Source organism: Pimephales promelas, chromosome 13 (assembly GCF_988280905.1).
Source record: "Pimephales promelas chromosome 13, fPimPro1.hap1.1, whole genome shotgun sequence".
NCBI lineage: Eukaryota > Metazoa > Chordata > Actinopteri > Cypriniformes > Leuciscidae > Pimephales > Pimephales promelas.
Window position 1 is genome coordinate 3,054,539 of NC_142781.1, and position 15,873 is coordinate 3,070,411.

The window sequence follows — 15,873 nt, forward strand, 5'->3', positions numbered from 1 at the left end:
TTAGAAAATATACTAACATTTTTTTTTACTATTTTTAAATATACATAAAGTAGCAGCATACTTTTGATTATTTTCACGATACAATTTTTAACACACTTTTAACACTTTTTACAAAAATATAATTGAAGTGAAAATTCTGTTTATTTTTTATAAATATATTTATTTGCACTTTTCTTAAATATATTTATGCATATTTTTTAACTATGTGGTGAAAATGATAATTGAATAACAATGCATTGAATACTTTCAAAGTACACTATTAAATAAACTGAAGTTGTTGTATAGTTTGTTAAATTATGGAATTTTAAAAGCGTATTACTTCATGCTTGCAATTCACTTAATTGCTACACTTAGAAAGTAATAAAACATATGATAAATGCATTGAAAGCTTTTGGGGAAGAAAGTATACTCTCAAAAAATATTTCAGTGGCTTAGTAAATATCACAGTAATAATTAACTTTAACTTAATAAAATCTCAAAATCTGAGTTGAACATACAAAAATAAGAGTTAATTTAATAACAGTTAATTTTGTCTAACATTTCCAGTTATATTTAAGTTTTGTTTTTTTTAACTAAAAGAATTAAGTATTTGACGAACCAATTATTTATTTAAAAATATAGGCTACTTTATTTACACTTTATTATTAGTGAAATTCCCATCAAAATATTTTGAGAATGGATAATTAAACTGATCTGTTTCAAGAACCACAAATATTACTTTATTCAAATCAATATTTCACATAATAAATTGAGTACGTTTAAAACAATGCGCCCCTCCCCCACCCTCTGATGTGACGACGACTCAACGCCTGTTGAGTGAGTGCGGGCGGGCTGCTCTCCTACGGTCTCCGGAACAACACTTTTCTCTTCTCGGAGTCGCAGAATTTGTGTATTTCCTCGGTGAAATTCAGGTTTGTGTATGTTTTATTTTATCGATAGAATGAATCACTACTAGTGACTCACCAGTAACATACTAGTGACTCACCTAAGTTAAACGAGTGTCGCGCCTGTCTTTTCGTGTAATTGTTTGTTTATGGGCTTGGGCTCTATGCACGGCGGTATTTCCGGTGAAGGTGTAAGGATGCTCGATTACTTCCGCCGATCGCAGAGTGCAATGCAATACCGAGAATTTATATGTAATTTTATACTCCATGGTTTTACTAAAGAAACGTTAGTCACAAGAACAGACAAAACAGACATCCCTCGTTGTGTTTATGCTTCTTTTTAAAATTATATTAAATAAACATAACTATATATAAAATTACATCTAAACGTATGAACGTTTCATTTCAAAGATTATTTTTGCCAGTAAATTTTGAAGACAGCCATAATCCCGTTTTCCTCGGTTTTCCTCCGCTTTAATCTCCCCAACCGGAAACTGACGAGCATCCTTGCGTCAAATGCGGAATTTATGCGTGCATATATAGCCCATTATCAGGTTTTAGAGTCGCGTCACAGCATCTTTCGGTTCTGAATGAAACTCAGGACGGCGGTTTAAAGTTAGCAGTTTCCCCGCAGAGCGCGAGTCCATCTCCAGCAGGAGAACCATTTTGCTGTATTCATCGACAATAGGCCAATGTCATGTACCGGTGGTTGTATGGAATATTTTTTACATTTACTCAGTTAATACAGTGCATGTAATTTATTTCACTGCTTTCCAATAAAATCAATATTTTTAAGGGTTAAAATGTTTCACCAAAAAAATTGAGCGAATCATAGTAAAAGTTTTTACAGCGTATATTTTTACTCAAAAATAATATATTTATGGTAACGTTATATTTCTTGTTTGTTTGGAAGACACTCTTAAAGTGACACTTCACCCATTTGCATTAAGCTTTGTATCTTTAGAAACCCAGTCATATTTATTTTTGAATGGTCATGGTGTATTCCCATATTTTCCCCTGAGATGGGACATTTTTTTAAAAAAAATTGTAATTTGCGACGAGCGGGACAAAGGGTGAAAATGCTGTGCGGTACAACGCAAAGCGGGACGGGTGGTCACCCTACTGATGATGACACACAGCAACACAGCTAAAAGCATTCCTAATATGTTGAACAACCTAATTTTACCCGTTGAGACATCCTTCACAAAATGCAATGTATAAGATTCAGCCAGGCAAAATAAATGTGTCAAACTGCTCTCTCTACATTATTACATCTGTTACATTACTGTTTAACGAATAAATAAATGCATGGACAAGGATTGTTTACTTTGTAAGAAGAAAGAGAGTCTGTTAAATTTATGTACAACCCGATCTGATAATATACAAAGCAGAGTGTAAATTAATGTGAAATTAAAGTCAATTATACCTCACTTCTCCATGGACATCATTCACTTATATCTGACCGCTGAATGCTGCAGCTGACCATTCAGAATATGTGTATGTGTGAGTTTTGAGTCACAGTGTGTAGCTTGAACACACACACACACGGCCTTCAGTTCCCTGTGTCTTTCATACAGTAGTTTAGTCCGACGATGCTGTTCAGACGGCCTTGATTCGCTCCTGCCTCGCCTCTCTCTCTGAACACAACACACAGAACAGCATTGTGCTGCGAGAGACGGTAACACAAGCCTGTTATCTGCTGGAGATGAAAGAGTGTGTGTGTTTCTCATGGGGCAGTGTTAGCTAAAAAGGTAACACAAATGAATAGAGACTTCAGCCTAGCTTCTCCCCCCCCCCCGTTTCTCATGTTTTCTCTTTATTCAGGTAAGCTGAAATGTCACTTCGCCCTGAAGCTTTCTGAAGGCCGCCGAGAACCTGTCAGGGACTGTGTTTAACGTGTCACACCGTGGTACACACACCGCCCCGTGCGTGTGTGTGTGTGTGTTCATATGTGCCCTGAGTCTTTTGCTGCTGAATAAAAGAGTGAAATCATGGGAATCAAGTTTTCATTTCTTTCTCAGATCTTCTCTTTCATTTCTGTTCTCCAGTTAAACATTCATCCATTATGAGTCTGGCTTATCGCATATCATGTTTGAGCAATGGTGTTTTGTATTTGATGGTTATTATAGAAACATTTCGGTAACACTTTACAATAAGGTTCGTTAGTTAACATTAGTTAACTGCATTGGTTAATATGAACTAATAATGAATAGCACATATACAGCATTTGTTAATCTTTGTTAATGTTATTTTCAACATTTACTAATACTTGATTAAAATCTTGTTAACATTAGTTAATGCACCGTGAACTAACATGAACAAACAATGAACAGCTGTATTTTCATGAACTAACATTAACAAAGATGAACAAATGCCGTAACAAATGTATTAGTGCATGTTAGTAAATACATTAACTAATGTTAACTAATGAACCTTATTGTAAAGTGTTTCCAACATTTCTAATTATTATCAATGTTGAAAACAGCTGCACTGCAACATGTTTGTCAGGAAAATATATATATTTTTTAAATGCTACTGATTTTACAGATTCTGTCAGGGCTTCATAAACAGTGTATGTTTGCGTGAATATTAACTATGATCTAATCCAAGATGGCTGCCTGATAATGTGTTTGTGTTGTCGATCTTCGTTTTTTTTTTTGTTTCTAACTATAGTTCAAAAGGATATCAAAGACTGTTTTAAGACTGTTCTTAAGTTTTAAGTATTGCTTTTTAAATCTATCCCTAATCCATTGCCAAAATGAGGGTATTTACATTTATTCACCTGCTTGATACTGTGGATACCTATGGATGGCATGCTTAATGCTAATGAGGCCCCCCTTTTTTCAAAATCTTTTATTGACCAATTTAAAGGAAACGTGTGCATGTTTTGTAAAGTAACTTTTGTTTATTTTATGAGCGCTGGGTAAAATTGAATTTAAGATTGAGTTTTATGTCTGTATTGTGTTTTTGTGCTGCCATTTTGGCCAGGACTCCCTGGAAGAAGAGATTTTTATCTCAATGGGACTATCCTGGTAAAATAAAAGATAAATAAATAAATAAATAAATGAATGTGCTGATCTGGTTTCTCCTCTCATACAGGTTTTCCAGATCGCGTATGTGATTCTGAAGGCTGCAAACTCGCCTCGGCCTGGGAACTGGATTCTGGAACGTTCTCTGGACGGCGAAACATTCATGCCGTGGCAGTATTACGCTATAACAGACACCGAGTGCCTCACACGCTTCAACATCAACCCCAAAACAGGCCCGCCGTCCTACACGCATGATGAGGAGGTCATCTGTACCTCCTTCTACTCGAAAATACATCCTCTGGAGAACGGCGAGGTAAGAAACTCCTGGACTCGAGAGGCTTAAAGGGGACATATCATGCAAAGTCCACTTTTTTAGCCCTTAAATGCATTTTGTTGTATATTTGGAGTGTTTATAAGTACAGAAAAGATGAAATTATTCTCTTCAGGTGCTTCGTTTATATCTTTATATTCTGTTTTGGTCATATTTTTCAACCTGTTCAGATTTTTCTGTTCTCTATGACGTGTTTTGAACAAGTGCGTCACCGTATTTGCTGCGGAACTGACAAATAAGGACATCGACTACCGGCCCAACACTTCCAGCAATCCGCCATTATTATTTCTCGCTCCGATTTTGTAGTCCGAGCTCAATGATACAGACGTTAAGAGAGGGCAAGTCAAAATGTTCTGTTGTTGGATGTAGTGAACTGAAGCACTTCAAGGATTCCCACTTCAACAACCTCCGCCAGTATAAAGAAGGGTTTGCCGATCGACTTCGTCTGAATGAGGGGTCAATTCCTTCTATCATTTAGCTGCTGTGTTTTCTGACGCTTTCTAAACGTAAGTTTCATATTATTATCAATACAGATTTTTAGTGGTAAGATGCATATCGTTACAGCCCAAAAGTTAAGTTCTACTTAGTTATTTTGGTGAAAGTAACTCAAAAGTAATACATGAGTAATGTAATGCATTGCAATTCTTGGACAGTAATATTGTATGGTAATGAATTACTTTTAAATAACAGTAACAAGTAATACCAAATGTATTACAGTTTGGAAGTAACTTGCACAACACTGCTAATAACACAAAAGAGTTAACTCACATACCAATATATTCATATGAAGACGTTGTTCTGCAGGTTCGTCGTCGTCTTTTTCAACGCGCTCGCTCTGGCTCGAATATGTAAGGCTTGATGGACAAGTCTTCTGTTGTTGACTTTTTATTAACGTGTGAATAAAAATGTTCTTTGAATCTATAGTAATCGTATATCTCTAATCAAACTACAATAATGGCCGAACGTGAGGAGTTGAACCGACCGTGAACTCATCGACCTGGAGAGCGGGCGGTGTGTGACGCATCTCCTTTTTATTTAAAGGGGCCGCTTCGAAACGGGTCGCTCACAGACGCACATCAGAAAAGGGGCTTGTGGAGCTATAATAATGAGGAATTCAGACCCAAGCATTGCAGTTATGCTTATATAGACCACAAATGTATGATTTATAAGTAAAAAATAATGATTTAAAAGCATGATATGTACCATTTAAGTAGCGTCATGAGAAGGTTTGAATGCTATGAGTGACTTCTGGAGGGCTCATATATCCTGTACTGTTTTATAATTGGACTTTTTTTCTTTAAATTCATTATTATGTTAATCAAGGTTTCATTCTTAAGATTTCTATTGCTATTTTACTATGAATTAAACCAAAAGTGCACACATCCAGCAGGCAGAAAGTATGAAGCTTTTAGTATGAATGTGTTAGCATTAACCCTTTAGAACCGGCGGTGTCGGTAGCAAGCTGTATTCGTTTTACTGTAACTCTCAATCAAAACCACTCAATTGCCCCTGACAGTAGTCAAAATGCGCCTTTTGGTTAAGAATAAATTGTTTTGTTCCAAAACAATGACAAAATTCACATTTAGGAGATAAAAGCGTATCAAACTTATAGTCTCTCATCCACTAAAATGGATCAAAGATTTTAATGACTTCACTGCAGACTTCAGCTTCTCATCACATCTTCTGTCCAATCAAATGCTCTCAAGAATCTCAAGCTCCACCCCCTCTGCTATAAACACCACCTGGCTGAAGAGACCATTGACATGTCAGAGAGCAATATGGGTTGCACAAACGCTCAAGTTTTATTCAACTGTATAATGACTAGAATTTATTCACACCTCTACAATTAAATCCAGGGAAAGTGAACGCTATTGGCTGTTTGAAACGGGGGAGGAGCCATTTCATATGTCCCGCCTTCGCTTCCTGTTTCAATGGAAATTACGTCAACGCATCAAACAAAGCTGCGCGATTCTTTACACACAAGTTAACCAAAGTTAACAACTAGTTGTTAATGACATACAACGAGATCAGTAGTCAGGTCACCTTTATTTATATAGCACTTTATACAATACACATAGTTTCAAAGGAGGTAACAGGAGAATGATTCAATGGTGCAAACAGTTCATTTCGGCTGTACAGCAGCTCTAAGAGACAAAAGTGTCACTGTTCAGATGAAGTCAATTCAGTGTTAATTCATGTCCATTATAAAGATCATTAGTTATTAAATTAGTTCATTTCATCTACAAAGCAGTTCTGCTGAAAACAGTGATGTCACCATCTTCAGCTCTCATCTAATAGTGCGGTCAAATTAATAATATTCAAACACTCACCAAAGTGTTTTATCGCTGAAATATTACTTTGGTCAGACTAAACACATGGGAGAATGTTGCTATGGTTACCATGCTGTCAATCACGTGATTGGTGGAATGATAATGCAATGACGTATTTAAATGCGGCAGTCATAAAACCAAAGTAACTACCAAAATACTCAGTTCAAATAACAAACACCTTTACCTTAGCTGTAATTCCTAATTAGAAAAAAAATAGACAAGAGAAAAATATATTCAAACACACACACGGACTCAAGTGTCCCTCTCATTCAGAGCTCACTCAAACGCAAACATGCATAATTCTTCATGTTTTCGGTTTGTAAAATTGCCTCTGATATCTGTGTAACACAATAATAATATATACACTAATTTAAACAGATATCAGAGAAAATTTTCATACAAACCGAAAACATGTAGAATTATGCATGTCTGTGTTAATACAGCGGCTAACTTCCCCACACGGCTTGTCCAACAGCTAATCGCAGGCTGACATGAACGCCCACACAGGCATGATAGATGAGATGGAAGTTCTCCTACAGCAGCAGTTTTAATGTGTGTGTGTGTGTTTTCTGAAAAAGTCAGATTTACAGCTGTCAGATCATAGGACTATATTGAACTGTATTGCGTGTGTGTGTGTGTGTTTACCATACTAATGAGGGAGGCGGGTGGGGAGATCAACCCTGGACTTAAATGTCGCTCCATCTTCTTTAAAAACAGACATCATAAACTCACACAGCACTAATTAGCACACATCATTAACCCAACAAAAACAGCCCAGTTCTACACGCACACACATAAACACACCACATCCTTGAGCAGCATTTGCAACAACACTTTGGTTGTCAATAGACTGCATTAATATTTGTATGGTAACACTTTACTTGAAGGGGTGTGATGACATGACATATGTTATGAATATGAAGGAAGTAATATGCATGTTTATGACAACTGTCATTAAGTGTCATTCACTCAGTTATGACACCTTGACATAAACCAATACATCATAACCTGTCAGTGTCGTTGTCATGACAACATTACTAAGACAACACAACCTGTCATAGACATGACATAGCAGATTAATGATCAAACTTAAGAAAATACTTAGCTTTATGGGTTTACATTACATTAAACTGTTATGTGGTTGGTTTTGACATTGGCTGCCATGAAGCCGTTATAACTTTTTAATGACAAATTCAATTAGCACCATAGTTGAGGTCACGAAAAATATTCATGACACAGATATAAATGCCTCATGACAGCCAATGTCAAAGCCAACCACATGAGAGTTTAACTTCATTTTATGTCAAGTTGTCATGACAAAGACACTGACAGGTTATGATGTATTGGTTTATGTCAAGGTGTCATAACAAACAATGTCATATTTGCATTAAAAATGTCATAATTGAGCGAAAGACACTTCATGACAGTTGTCATAAACATGCATAAACCTTGATTCATATGTCATGTCATGATTATGAAGGTGTCATGTCAGTCTTATGCACACCCCTTCAAGTAAAGTGTCATCATTGTATTTACTGGTTTATATTCTGTGAACCCTATGATGGTCTTTTGTCATTCTACATTTAGAATTTGTAAATAAAAATTGAAAAGCTGCAAAACTTTGTGAAATTTGTGGCACATGCTATATCAACACACTTACAGTGGACTTGATTAGAAAAGGCTAAATGATGTTAAAATAGTCTCATATATTCTCCCATCACATATACTGTATATGTACCTAGATATGTACCTGTACTTAGTGTTGTTGTCTATTTTAATCCCCACCAACAAACAGTATCATCTGTTGCGCTACCACAGTTGAGAATTATCTAAGGACTCAGTCATTAATTCTTGTTTTCTTTCAGATTCACACCTCACTAATAAACGGCCGTCCCAGTGCGGACGATCCATCGCCCATGTTGCTCAACTTCACCTCGGCCCGCTATATCCGCCTGCAGTTCCAGAGGATTCGCACCCTAAATGCTGACCTCATGACCCTCGATGTCAATGACCCCGGAGACATCGACCGCATCGTCAGCAGACGGGTGTGTGTGTGTGTGTGTGTGTGTTTCTCCGCTGGAGCTATAGAGACTAGTGCAATGCTTTGACACCAGAGAGAATGTGCCACACGTGTGTTTGTCGTCACATACGCCATCTGTGTGTGTGGATGGTTGAAGCTAATGCTGCCCGGGCCGCCTCATCCATTACGAGCCTCTCCTCCTTAGACAGATGGGTTTTAATTAACATCACACAGTAATTAACAAATCGGCCCGCTCTTTTCCTCAAAGACGCCATATCACACGCCTCCACCCGCCCACTTCCTCCTACAAACTCATTAACTCGCTGATTGACCTGTTTCCATCAAAGAAGAGTCGCGTTATGAAATGCAGGATTATGTTTCTCACGTGCATTGAGCAATTTGGATAAATGTATTTCATCCAAATTATTTCATTCAAAGAGTCTTTTTGTAGTCTGGGAGGCATAAGCTGGCTAATTTAAAGGATAATTTGAAGGTTATGCGTGTCATTCCTGTATGTGTGAAGTGTAGTGCGAGGTTAGTTCACCCAAAATGAAACAATTATCGTTCCAAACCAGTAAGAAGTTTGTTCATCTTCGAAGATATTTTTGATCAAATCTGAGAGATTTCTGTCCCTCCCTTGACGGTCCACACAACTACCACTTTGACGCTTCGTACAGAACTAATACGTATGAATTGTTTAGTCCATGTTTTCTGAAGTGACTTGATCGCTTCATATAATGAAGAGATTGACTTTAGGGTCAGATTTACCAACAGCTTGCATTAGCGCAAACCCTAACTTAAAAATGGTACTGTAAAAAAAGATTAGTTGACTCAACTTAACTAAGTCAAGTAATCCCGTTGCTTTGACTGAGTTAAGTTGAGTCAACTAATCTCTTTTTACAGTGTACTTAATGCTGCATCGAGAGGTAACTTCGCTTCTGCTGCCATGTTTGATCCATAGGTATAAACAAATTGTGCTGCGCAAAGGCAGTATGAGGAAACCCAGGCTACTTTCAGACGCAAAATTTATCCGAGGAGAGTATTTAAATGAATCATGCTAAGCGATTTACTAAGGTTTATGCTAGTCAATATACTGGTGTTTGTGCCATTATTTATCGCCCCCAAAAGAAGCACCTCTTAAACCAGAAGCTAACCGGTAGATTGTGTCGGTCATTATGGAAATGATCCGGCTGCGTCTGTGTTCTTAAAATTCATGAACAGAACTTTCCACTCACATCTGTGTTTTTATGGGATTGTGCTTTCACACAAATTTGCCCTGTTTTGTAAATCTGGCCCTTAAACATTGATTAGCAAACATAATCAAAAACTATCCCGTACTTGCTTGACGAGTGAGAGCAAACCTCATTGGTTCTTGAGGAAGCTCATCGTGATGCGTAACAAGAGAACGAACCTCAATGGTTCTTGCTGAAGCTCAAACGTGATGCGTTACATGAGAACGAACCTCATTGGTTCTTGAGGAAGCCCAAACACGATGCGTAACACGAGAATGAACCTCATTGGTTCTTGAGGAAGCTCAAACACGATGCGTAACATGAGAACGAACCTCTTTGGTTCTTGAGGAAGCTCAAACACGATGCGTAACATGAGAACGAACCTCATTGATTCTTGAGGAAGCCCAAACACGATGCGTAACACGAGAATGAACCTCATTGGTTCTTGAGGAAGCTCAAACACGATGCGTAACATGAGAACGAACCTCATTGGTTCTTGAGGAAGCCCAAACACGATGCGTAACACGAGAACGAACCTCATTGGTTCTTGAGGAAGCTCAAACACGATGTGTAACATGAGAACAAACCTCATTGGTTCTTGAGGAAGCCCAAACACGATGCGTAACATGAGAACAAACCTCATTGGTTCTTGAGGAAGCTCAAACACGATGCGTAACATGAGAACGAACCTCATTGGTTCTTGAGGAAGCCCAAACGCGATGCGTAACATGAGAACAAACCTCATTGGTTCTTGAGGAAGCTCAAACACGATGCGTAACATGAGAATGAACCTCATTGGTTCTTGAGGAAGCTCAAACACGATGCGTAACATGAGAATGAACCTCATTGGTTCTTGAGGAAGCTCAAACACGATGCGTAACATGAGAACAAACCTCATTGGTTCTTGAGGAAGCCCAAACACGATGCGTAACATGAGAACAAACCTCATTGGTTCTTGAGGAAGCTCAAACACGATGCGTAACATGAGAATGAACCTCATTGGTTCTTGAGGAAGCCCAAACACGATGCGTAACATGAGAACAAACCTCATTGGTTCTTGAGGAAGCCCAAACACGATGCGTAACACGAGAACGAACCTCATTGGTTCTTGAGGAAGCCCAAACGCGAAGCGTAACATGAGAACAAACCTCATTGGTTCTTGAGGAAGCTCAAACACGATGCGTAACATGAGAACGAACCTCATTGGTTCCTGAGGAAGCTCAAACACGATGCGTAACATGAGAACGAACCTCATTGGTTCTTGAGGAAGCTCAAACACGATGCGTAACATGAGAACAAACCTCATTGGTTCTTGACGAAGCTCAAACACGATGCGTAACATGAGAACAAACCTCATTGGTTCTTGAGGAAGCCCAAACACGATGCGTAACACGAGAACGAACCTCATTGGTTCTTGAGGAAGCCCAAACACGATGCGTAACACGAGAATGAACCTCATTGGTTCTTGAGGAAGCCCAAACACGATGCGTAACACGAGAATGAACCTCATTGGTTCTTGAGGAAGCCCAAACACGATGCGTAACACGAGAATGAACCTCATTGGTTCTTGAGGAAGCTCAAACACGATGCGTAACACGAGAATGAACCTCATTGGTTCTTGAGGAAGCCCAAACACGATGCGTAACACGAGAATGAACCTCATTGGTTCTTGAGGAAGCTCAAACACGATGCGTAACATGAGAATGAACCTCATTGGTTCTTGAGGAAGCTCAAACACGATGCGTAACACGAGAATGAACCTCATTGGTTCTTGAGGAAGCTCAAACACGATGCGTAACATGAGAACGAACCTCTTTGGTTCTTGAGGAAGCCCAAACACGATGCGTAACATGAGAATGAACCTCATTGGTTCTTGAGGAAGCCCAAACACGATGCGTAACACGAGAATGAACCTCATTGGTTCTTGAGGAAGCCCAAACACGATGCGTAACACGAGAATGAACCTCATTGGTTCTTGAGGAAGCTCAAACACGATGCGTAACACGAGAATGAACCTCATTGGTTCTTGAGGAAGCCCAAACACGATGCGTAACACGAGAATGAACCTCATTGGTTCTTGAGGAAGCTCAAACACGATGCGTAACATGAGAATGAACCTCATTGGTTCTTGAGGAAGCTCAAACACGATGCGTAACACGAGAATGAACCTCATTGGTTCTTGAGGAAGCTCAAACACGATGCGTAACATGAGAACGAACCTCTTTGGTTCTTGAGGAAGCCCAAACACGATGCGTAACACGAGAATGAACCTCATTGGTTCTTGAGGAAGCCCAAACACGATGCGTAACACGAGAACGAACCTCATTGGTTCTTGAGGAAGCTCAAACACGATGTGTAACATGAGAACAAACCTCATTGGTTCTTGAGGAAGCCCAAACACGATGCGTAACATGAGAACAAACCTCATTGGTTCTTGAGGAAGCTCAAACACGATGCGTAACATGAGAACGAACCTCATTGGTTCTTGAGGAAGCCCAAACGCGATGCGTAACATGAGAACAAACCTCATTGGTTCTTGAGGAAGCTCAAACACGATGCGTAACATGAGAATGAACCTCATTGGTTCTTGAGGAAGCCCAAACACGATGCGTAACATGAGAATGAACCTTATTGGTTCTTGAGGAAGCTCAAACACGATGCGTAACATGAGAATGAACCTCATTGGTTCTTGAGGAAGCTCAAACACGATGCGTAACATGAGAACAAACCTCATTGGTTCTTGAGGAAGCCCAAACACGATGCGTAACATGAGAACAAACCTCATTGGTTCTTGAGGAAGCTCAAACACGATGCGTAACATGAGAATGAACCTCATTGGTTCTTGAGGAAGCCCAAACACGATGCGTAACATGAGAACAAACCTCATTGGTTCTTGAGGAAGCTCAAACACGATGCGTAACATGAGAATGAACCTCATTGGTTCTTGAGGAAGCTCAAACACGATGCGTAACATGAGAACAAACCTCATTGGTTCTTGAGGAAGCCCAAACACGATGCGTAACACGAGAACGAACCTCATTGGTTCTTGAGGAAGCCCAAACGCGAAGCGTAACATGAGAACAAACCTCATTGGTTCTTGAGGAAGCTCAAACACGATGCGTAACATGAGAACGAACCTCATTGGTTCTTGAGGAAGCTCAAACACGATGCGTAACATGAGAATGAACCTCATTGGTTCTTGAGGAAGCTCAAACACGATGCGTAACATGAGAACAAACCTCATTGGTTCTTGAGGAAGCCCAAACACGATGCGTAACACGAGAACGAACCTCATTGGTTCTTGAGGAAGCCCAAACGCGAAGCGTAACATGAGAACAAACCTCATTGGTTCTTGAGGAAGCTCAAACACGATGCGTAACATGAGAACGAACCTCATTGGTTCCTGAGGAAGCTCAAACACGATGCGTAACATGAGAACAAACCTCATTGGTTCTTGAGGAAGCTCAAACACGATGCGTAACATGAGAACAAACCTCATTGGTTCTTGAGGAAGCCCAAACACGATGCGTAACACGAGAACGAACCTCATTGGTTCTTGAGGAAGCCCAAACACGATGCGTAACACGAGAATGAACCTCATTGGTTCTTGAGGAAGCCCAAACACGATGCGTAACATGAGAACAAACCTCATTGGTTCTTGAGGAAGCCCAAACACGATGCGTAACACGAGAACGAACCTCATTGGTTCTTGAGGAAGCCCAAACACGATGCGTAACACGAGAATGAACCTCATTGGTTCTTGAGGAAGCCCAAACGCGAAGCGTAACATGAGAACAAACCTCATTGGTTCTTGAGGAAGCTCAAACACGATGCGTAACATGAGAACGAACCTCATTGGTTCCTGAGGAAGCTCAAACACGATGCGTAACATGAGAACGAACCTCATTGGTTCTTGAGGAAGCTCAAACACGATGCGTAACATGAGAACGAACCTCATTGGTTCTTGAGGAAGCTCAAACACGATGCGTAACATGAGAACAAACCTCATTGGTTCTTGAGGAAGCTCAAACACGATGCGTAACACGAGAACGAACCTCATTGGTTCTTGAGGAAGCTCAAACACGATGCGTAACACGAGAATGAACCTCATTGGTTCTTGAGGAAGCCCAAACACGATGCGTAACACGAGAATGAACCTCATTGGTTCTTGAGGAAGCTCAAACACGATGCGTAACACGAGAACGAACCTCATTGGTTCTTGAGGAAGCTCAAACACGATGTGTAACATGAGAACAAACCTCATTGGTTCTTGAGGAAGCCCAAACACGATGCGTAACATGAGAACAAACCTCATTGGTTCTTGAGGAAGCCCAAACACGATGCGTAACATGAGAACAAACCTCATTGGTTCTTGAGGAAGCCCAAACACGATGCGTAACATGAGAACAAACCTCATTGGTTCTTGAGGAAGCTCAAACACGATGCGTAACATGAGAACAAACCTCATTGGTTCTTGAGGAAGCTCAAACACGATGCGTAACATGAGAACAAACCTCATTGGTTCTTGAGGAAGCCCAAACACGATGCGTAACACGAGAACGAACCTCATTGGTTCTTGAGGAAGCCCAAACACGATGCGTAACACGAGAATGAACCTCATTGGTTCTTGAGGAAGCCCAAACACGATGCGTAACACGAGAATGAACCTCATTGGTTCTTGAGGAAGCTCAAACACGATGCGTAACATGAGAATGAACCTCATTGGTTCTTGAGGAAGCTCAAACACGATGCGTAACATGAGAACAAACCTCATTGGTTCTTGAGGAAGCCCAAACACGATGCGTAACACGAGAACGAACCTCATTGGTTCTTGAGGAAGCTCAAACACGATGCGTAACATGAGAACAAACCTCATTGGTTCTTGAGGAAGCTCAAACACGATGCGTAACACGAGAATGAACCTCATTGGTTCTTGAGGAAGCCCAAACACGATGCGTAACACGAGAATGAACCTCATTGGTTCTTGAGGAAGCTCAAACATGATGCGTAACATGAGAACAAACCTCATTGGTTCTTGAGGAAGCCCAAACACGATGCGTAACACGAGAACGAACCTCATTGGTTCTTGAGAAAGCTCAAACGTGATGCGTAACACGAGAACGAACCTCATTGGTTCTTGAGAAAGCTCAAACGTGATGCGTAACACGAGAACGAACCTCATTGGTTCTTGAGGAAGCTCAAACGTGATGCGCAACACGAGAATGAACCTCATTGGTTCTTGAGGAAGCTCAAACGTGATGCGTAACACGAAAACGAACCTCATGGTTCTTGAGAAAGCTCAAACGTGATGCGTAACACGAAAACGAATCTCATTGGTTCTTGAGGAAGCTCAAACGTGATGCATAACACGAAAACGAACCTCATGGTTCTTGAGAAAGCTCAAACGTGATGCGTAACACGAAAACGAACCTCATGGTTCTTGAGAAAGCTCAAACGCGATGCGCAACACGGGAATGAACCTCATTGGTTCTTGAGAAAGCTCAAACGTGATGCGTAACACGAAAACGAACCTCATTGGTTCTTGAGGAAGCTCAAGCCTAAGCCTGATGCATAAAATGAGAAAGAACCTCATTGGTTCTTGAGAAAGCTCAAACGTGATGCGCAACACGGGAATGAACCTCATTAGTTCTTGAGAAAGCTCAAACGTGATGCGTAACACGAAAACGAACCTCATTGGTTCTTGAGGAAGCTCAAGCCTAAGCCTGATGCATAAAATGAGAAAGAACCTCATTGGTTCTTGAGAAAGCTCAAACGTGATGCGCAACACGGGAATGAACCTCATTAGTTCTTGAGAAAGCTCAAACGTGATGCGTAACACGAAAACAAACCTCATCGGTTCTTGAGGAAGCTCAAACGTGATGCGTAACACGAGAACAAACCTAATTGGTTCTTGCACGTCAAGCATGCTTGAGCTTCTGTTTACCACATCTGGTGTGCGAGTTGATGAACGTTTAGTGATGAATTAAATCTGTTCATCATAAAAAGCGGTCGGTCTTCAGAAAATTTGGACAAAACCGCTCAATTCA

At 40.1% G+C, this 15,873-nt stretch overlaps 2 protein-coding genes across 5 annotated transcripts in view; one reads left to right on the plus strand and one right to left on the minus strand.

Annotated features, from left to right (window-relative positions):
- lama2 (laminin, alpha 2) overlaps positions 1 to 15,873 on the plus strand; it is a 303,798-nt gene that overhangs the window by 62,039 nt on the left and 225,886 nt on the right. For all 4 annotated transcript variants that reach the window (XM_089118335.1, XM_089118333.1, XM_089118331.1 and 1 more), the window contains exons 4-5: positions 3,984 to 4,226; positions 8,440 to 8,619. In XM_089118335.1, coding sequence (XP_088974461.1) covers positions 3,984 to 4,226; positions 8,440 to 8,619 — 423 coding nt within the window. The remainder of the gene's footprint in view (positions 1 to 3,983; positions 4,227 to 8,439; positions 8,620 to 15,873) is intronic.
- LOC148974394 (uncharacterized) lies at positions 8,779 to 15,239 on the minus strand. Its single transcript, XM_089118253.1, has 4 exons — positions 14,494 to 15,239; positions 13,627 to 14,034; positions 10,924 to 12,045; positions 8,779 to 8,794 (listed from the first exon to the last, which is right to left on the minus strand). Exons 1-4 carry the CDS (start codon positions 15,108 to 15,110, stop codon positions 8,779 to 8,781), a joined length of 2,163 nt encoding a protein of 720 aa, XP_088974379.1. The 5' UTR covers positions 15,111 to 15,239.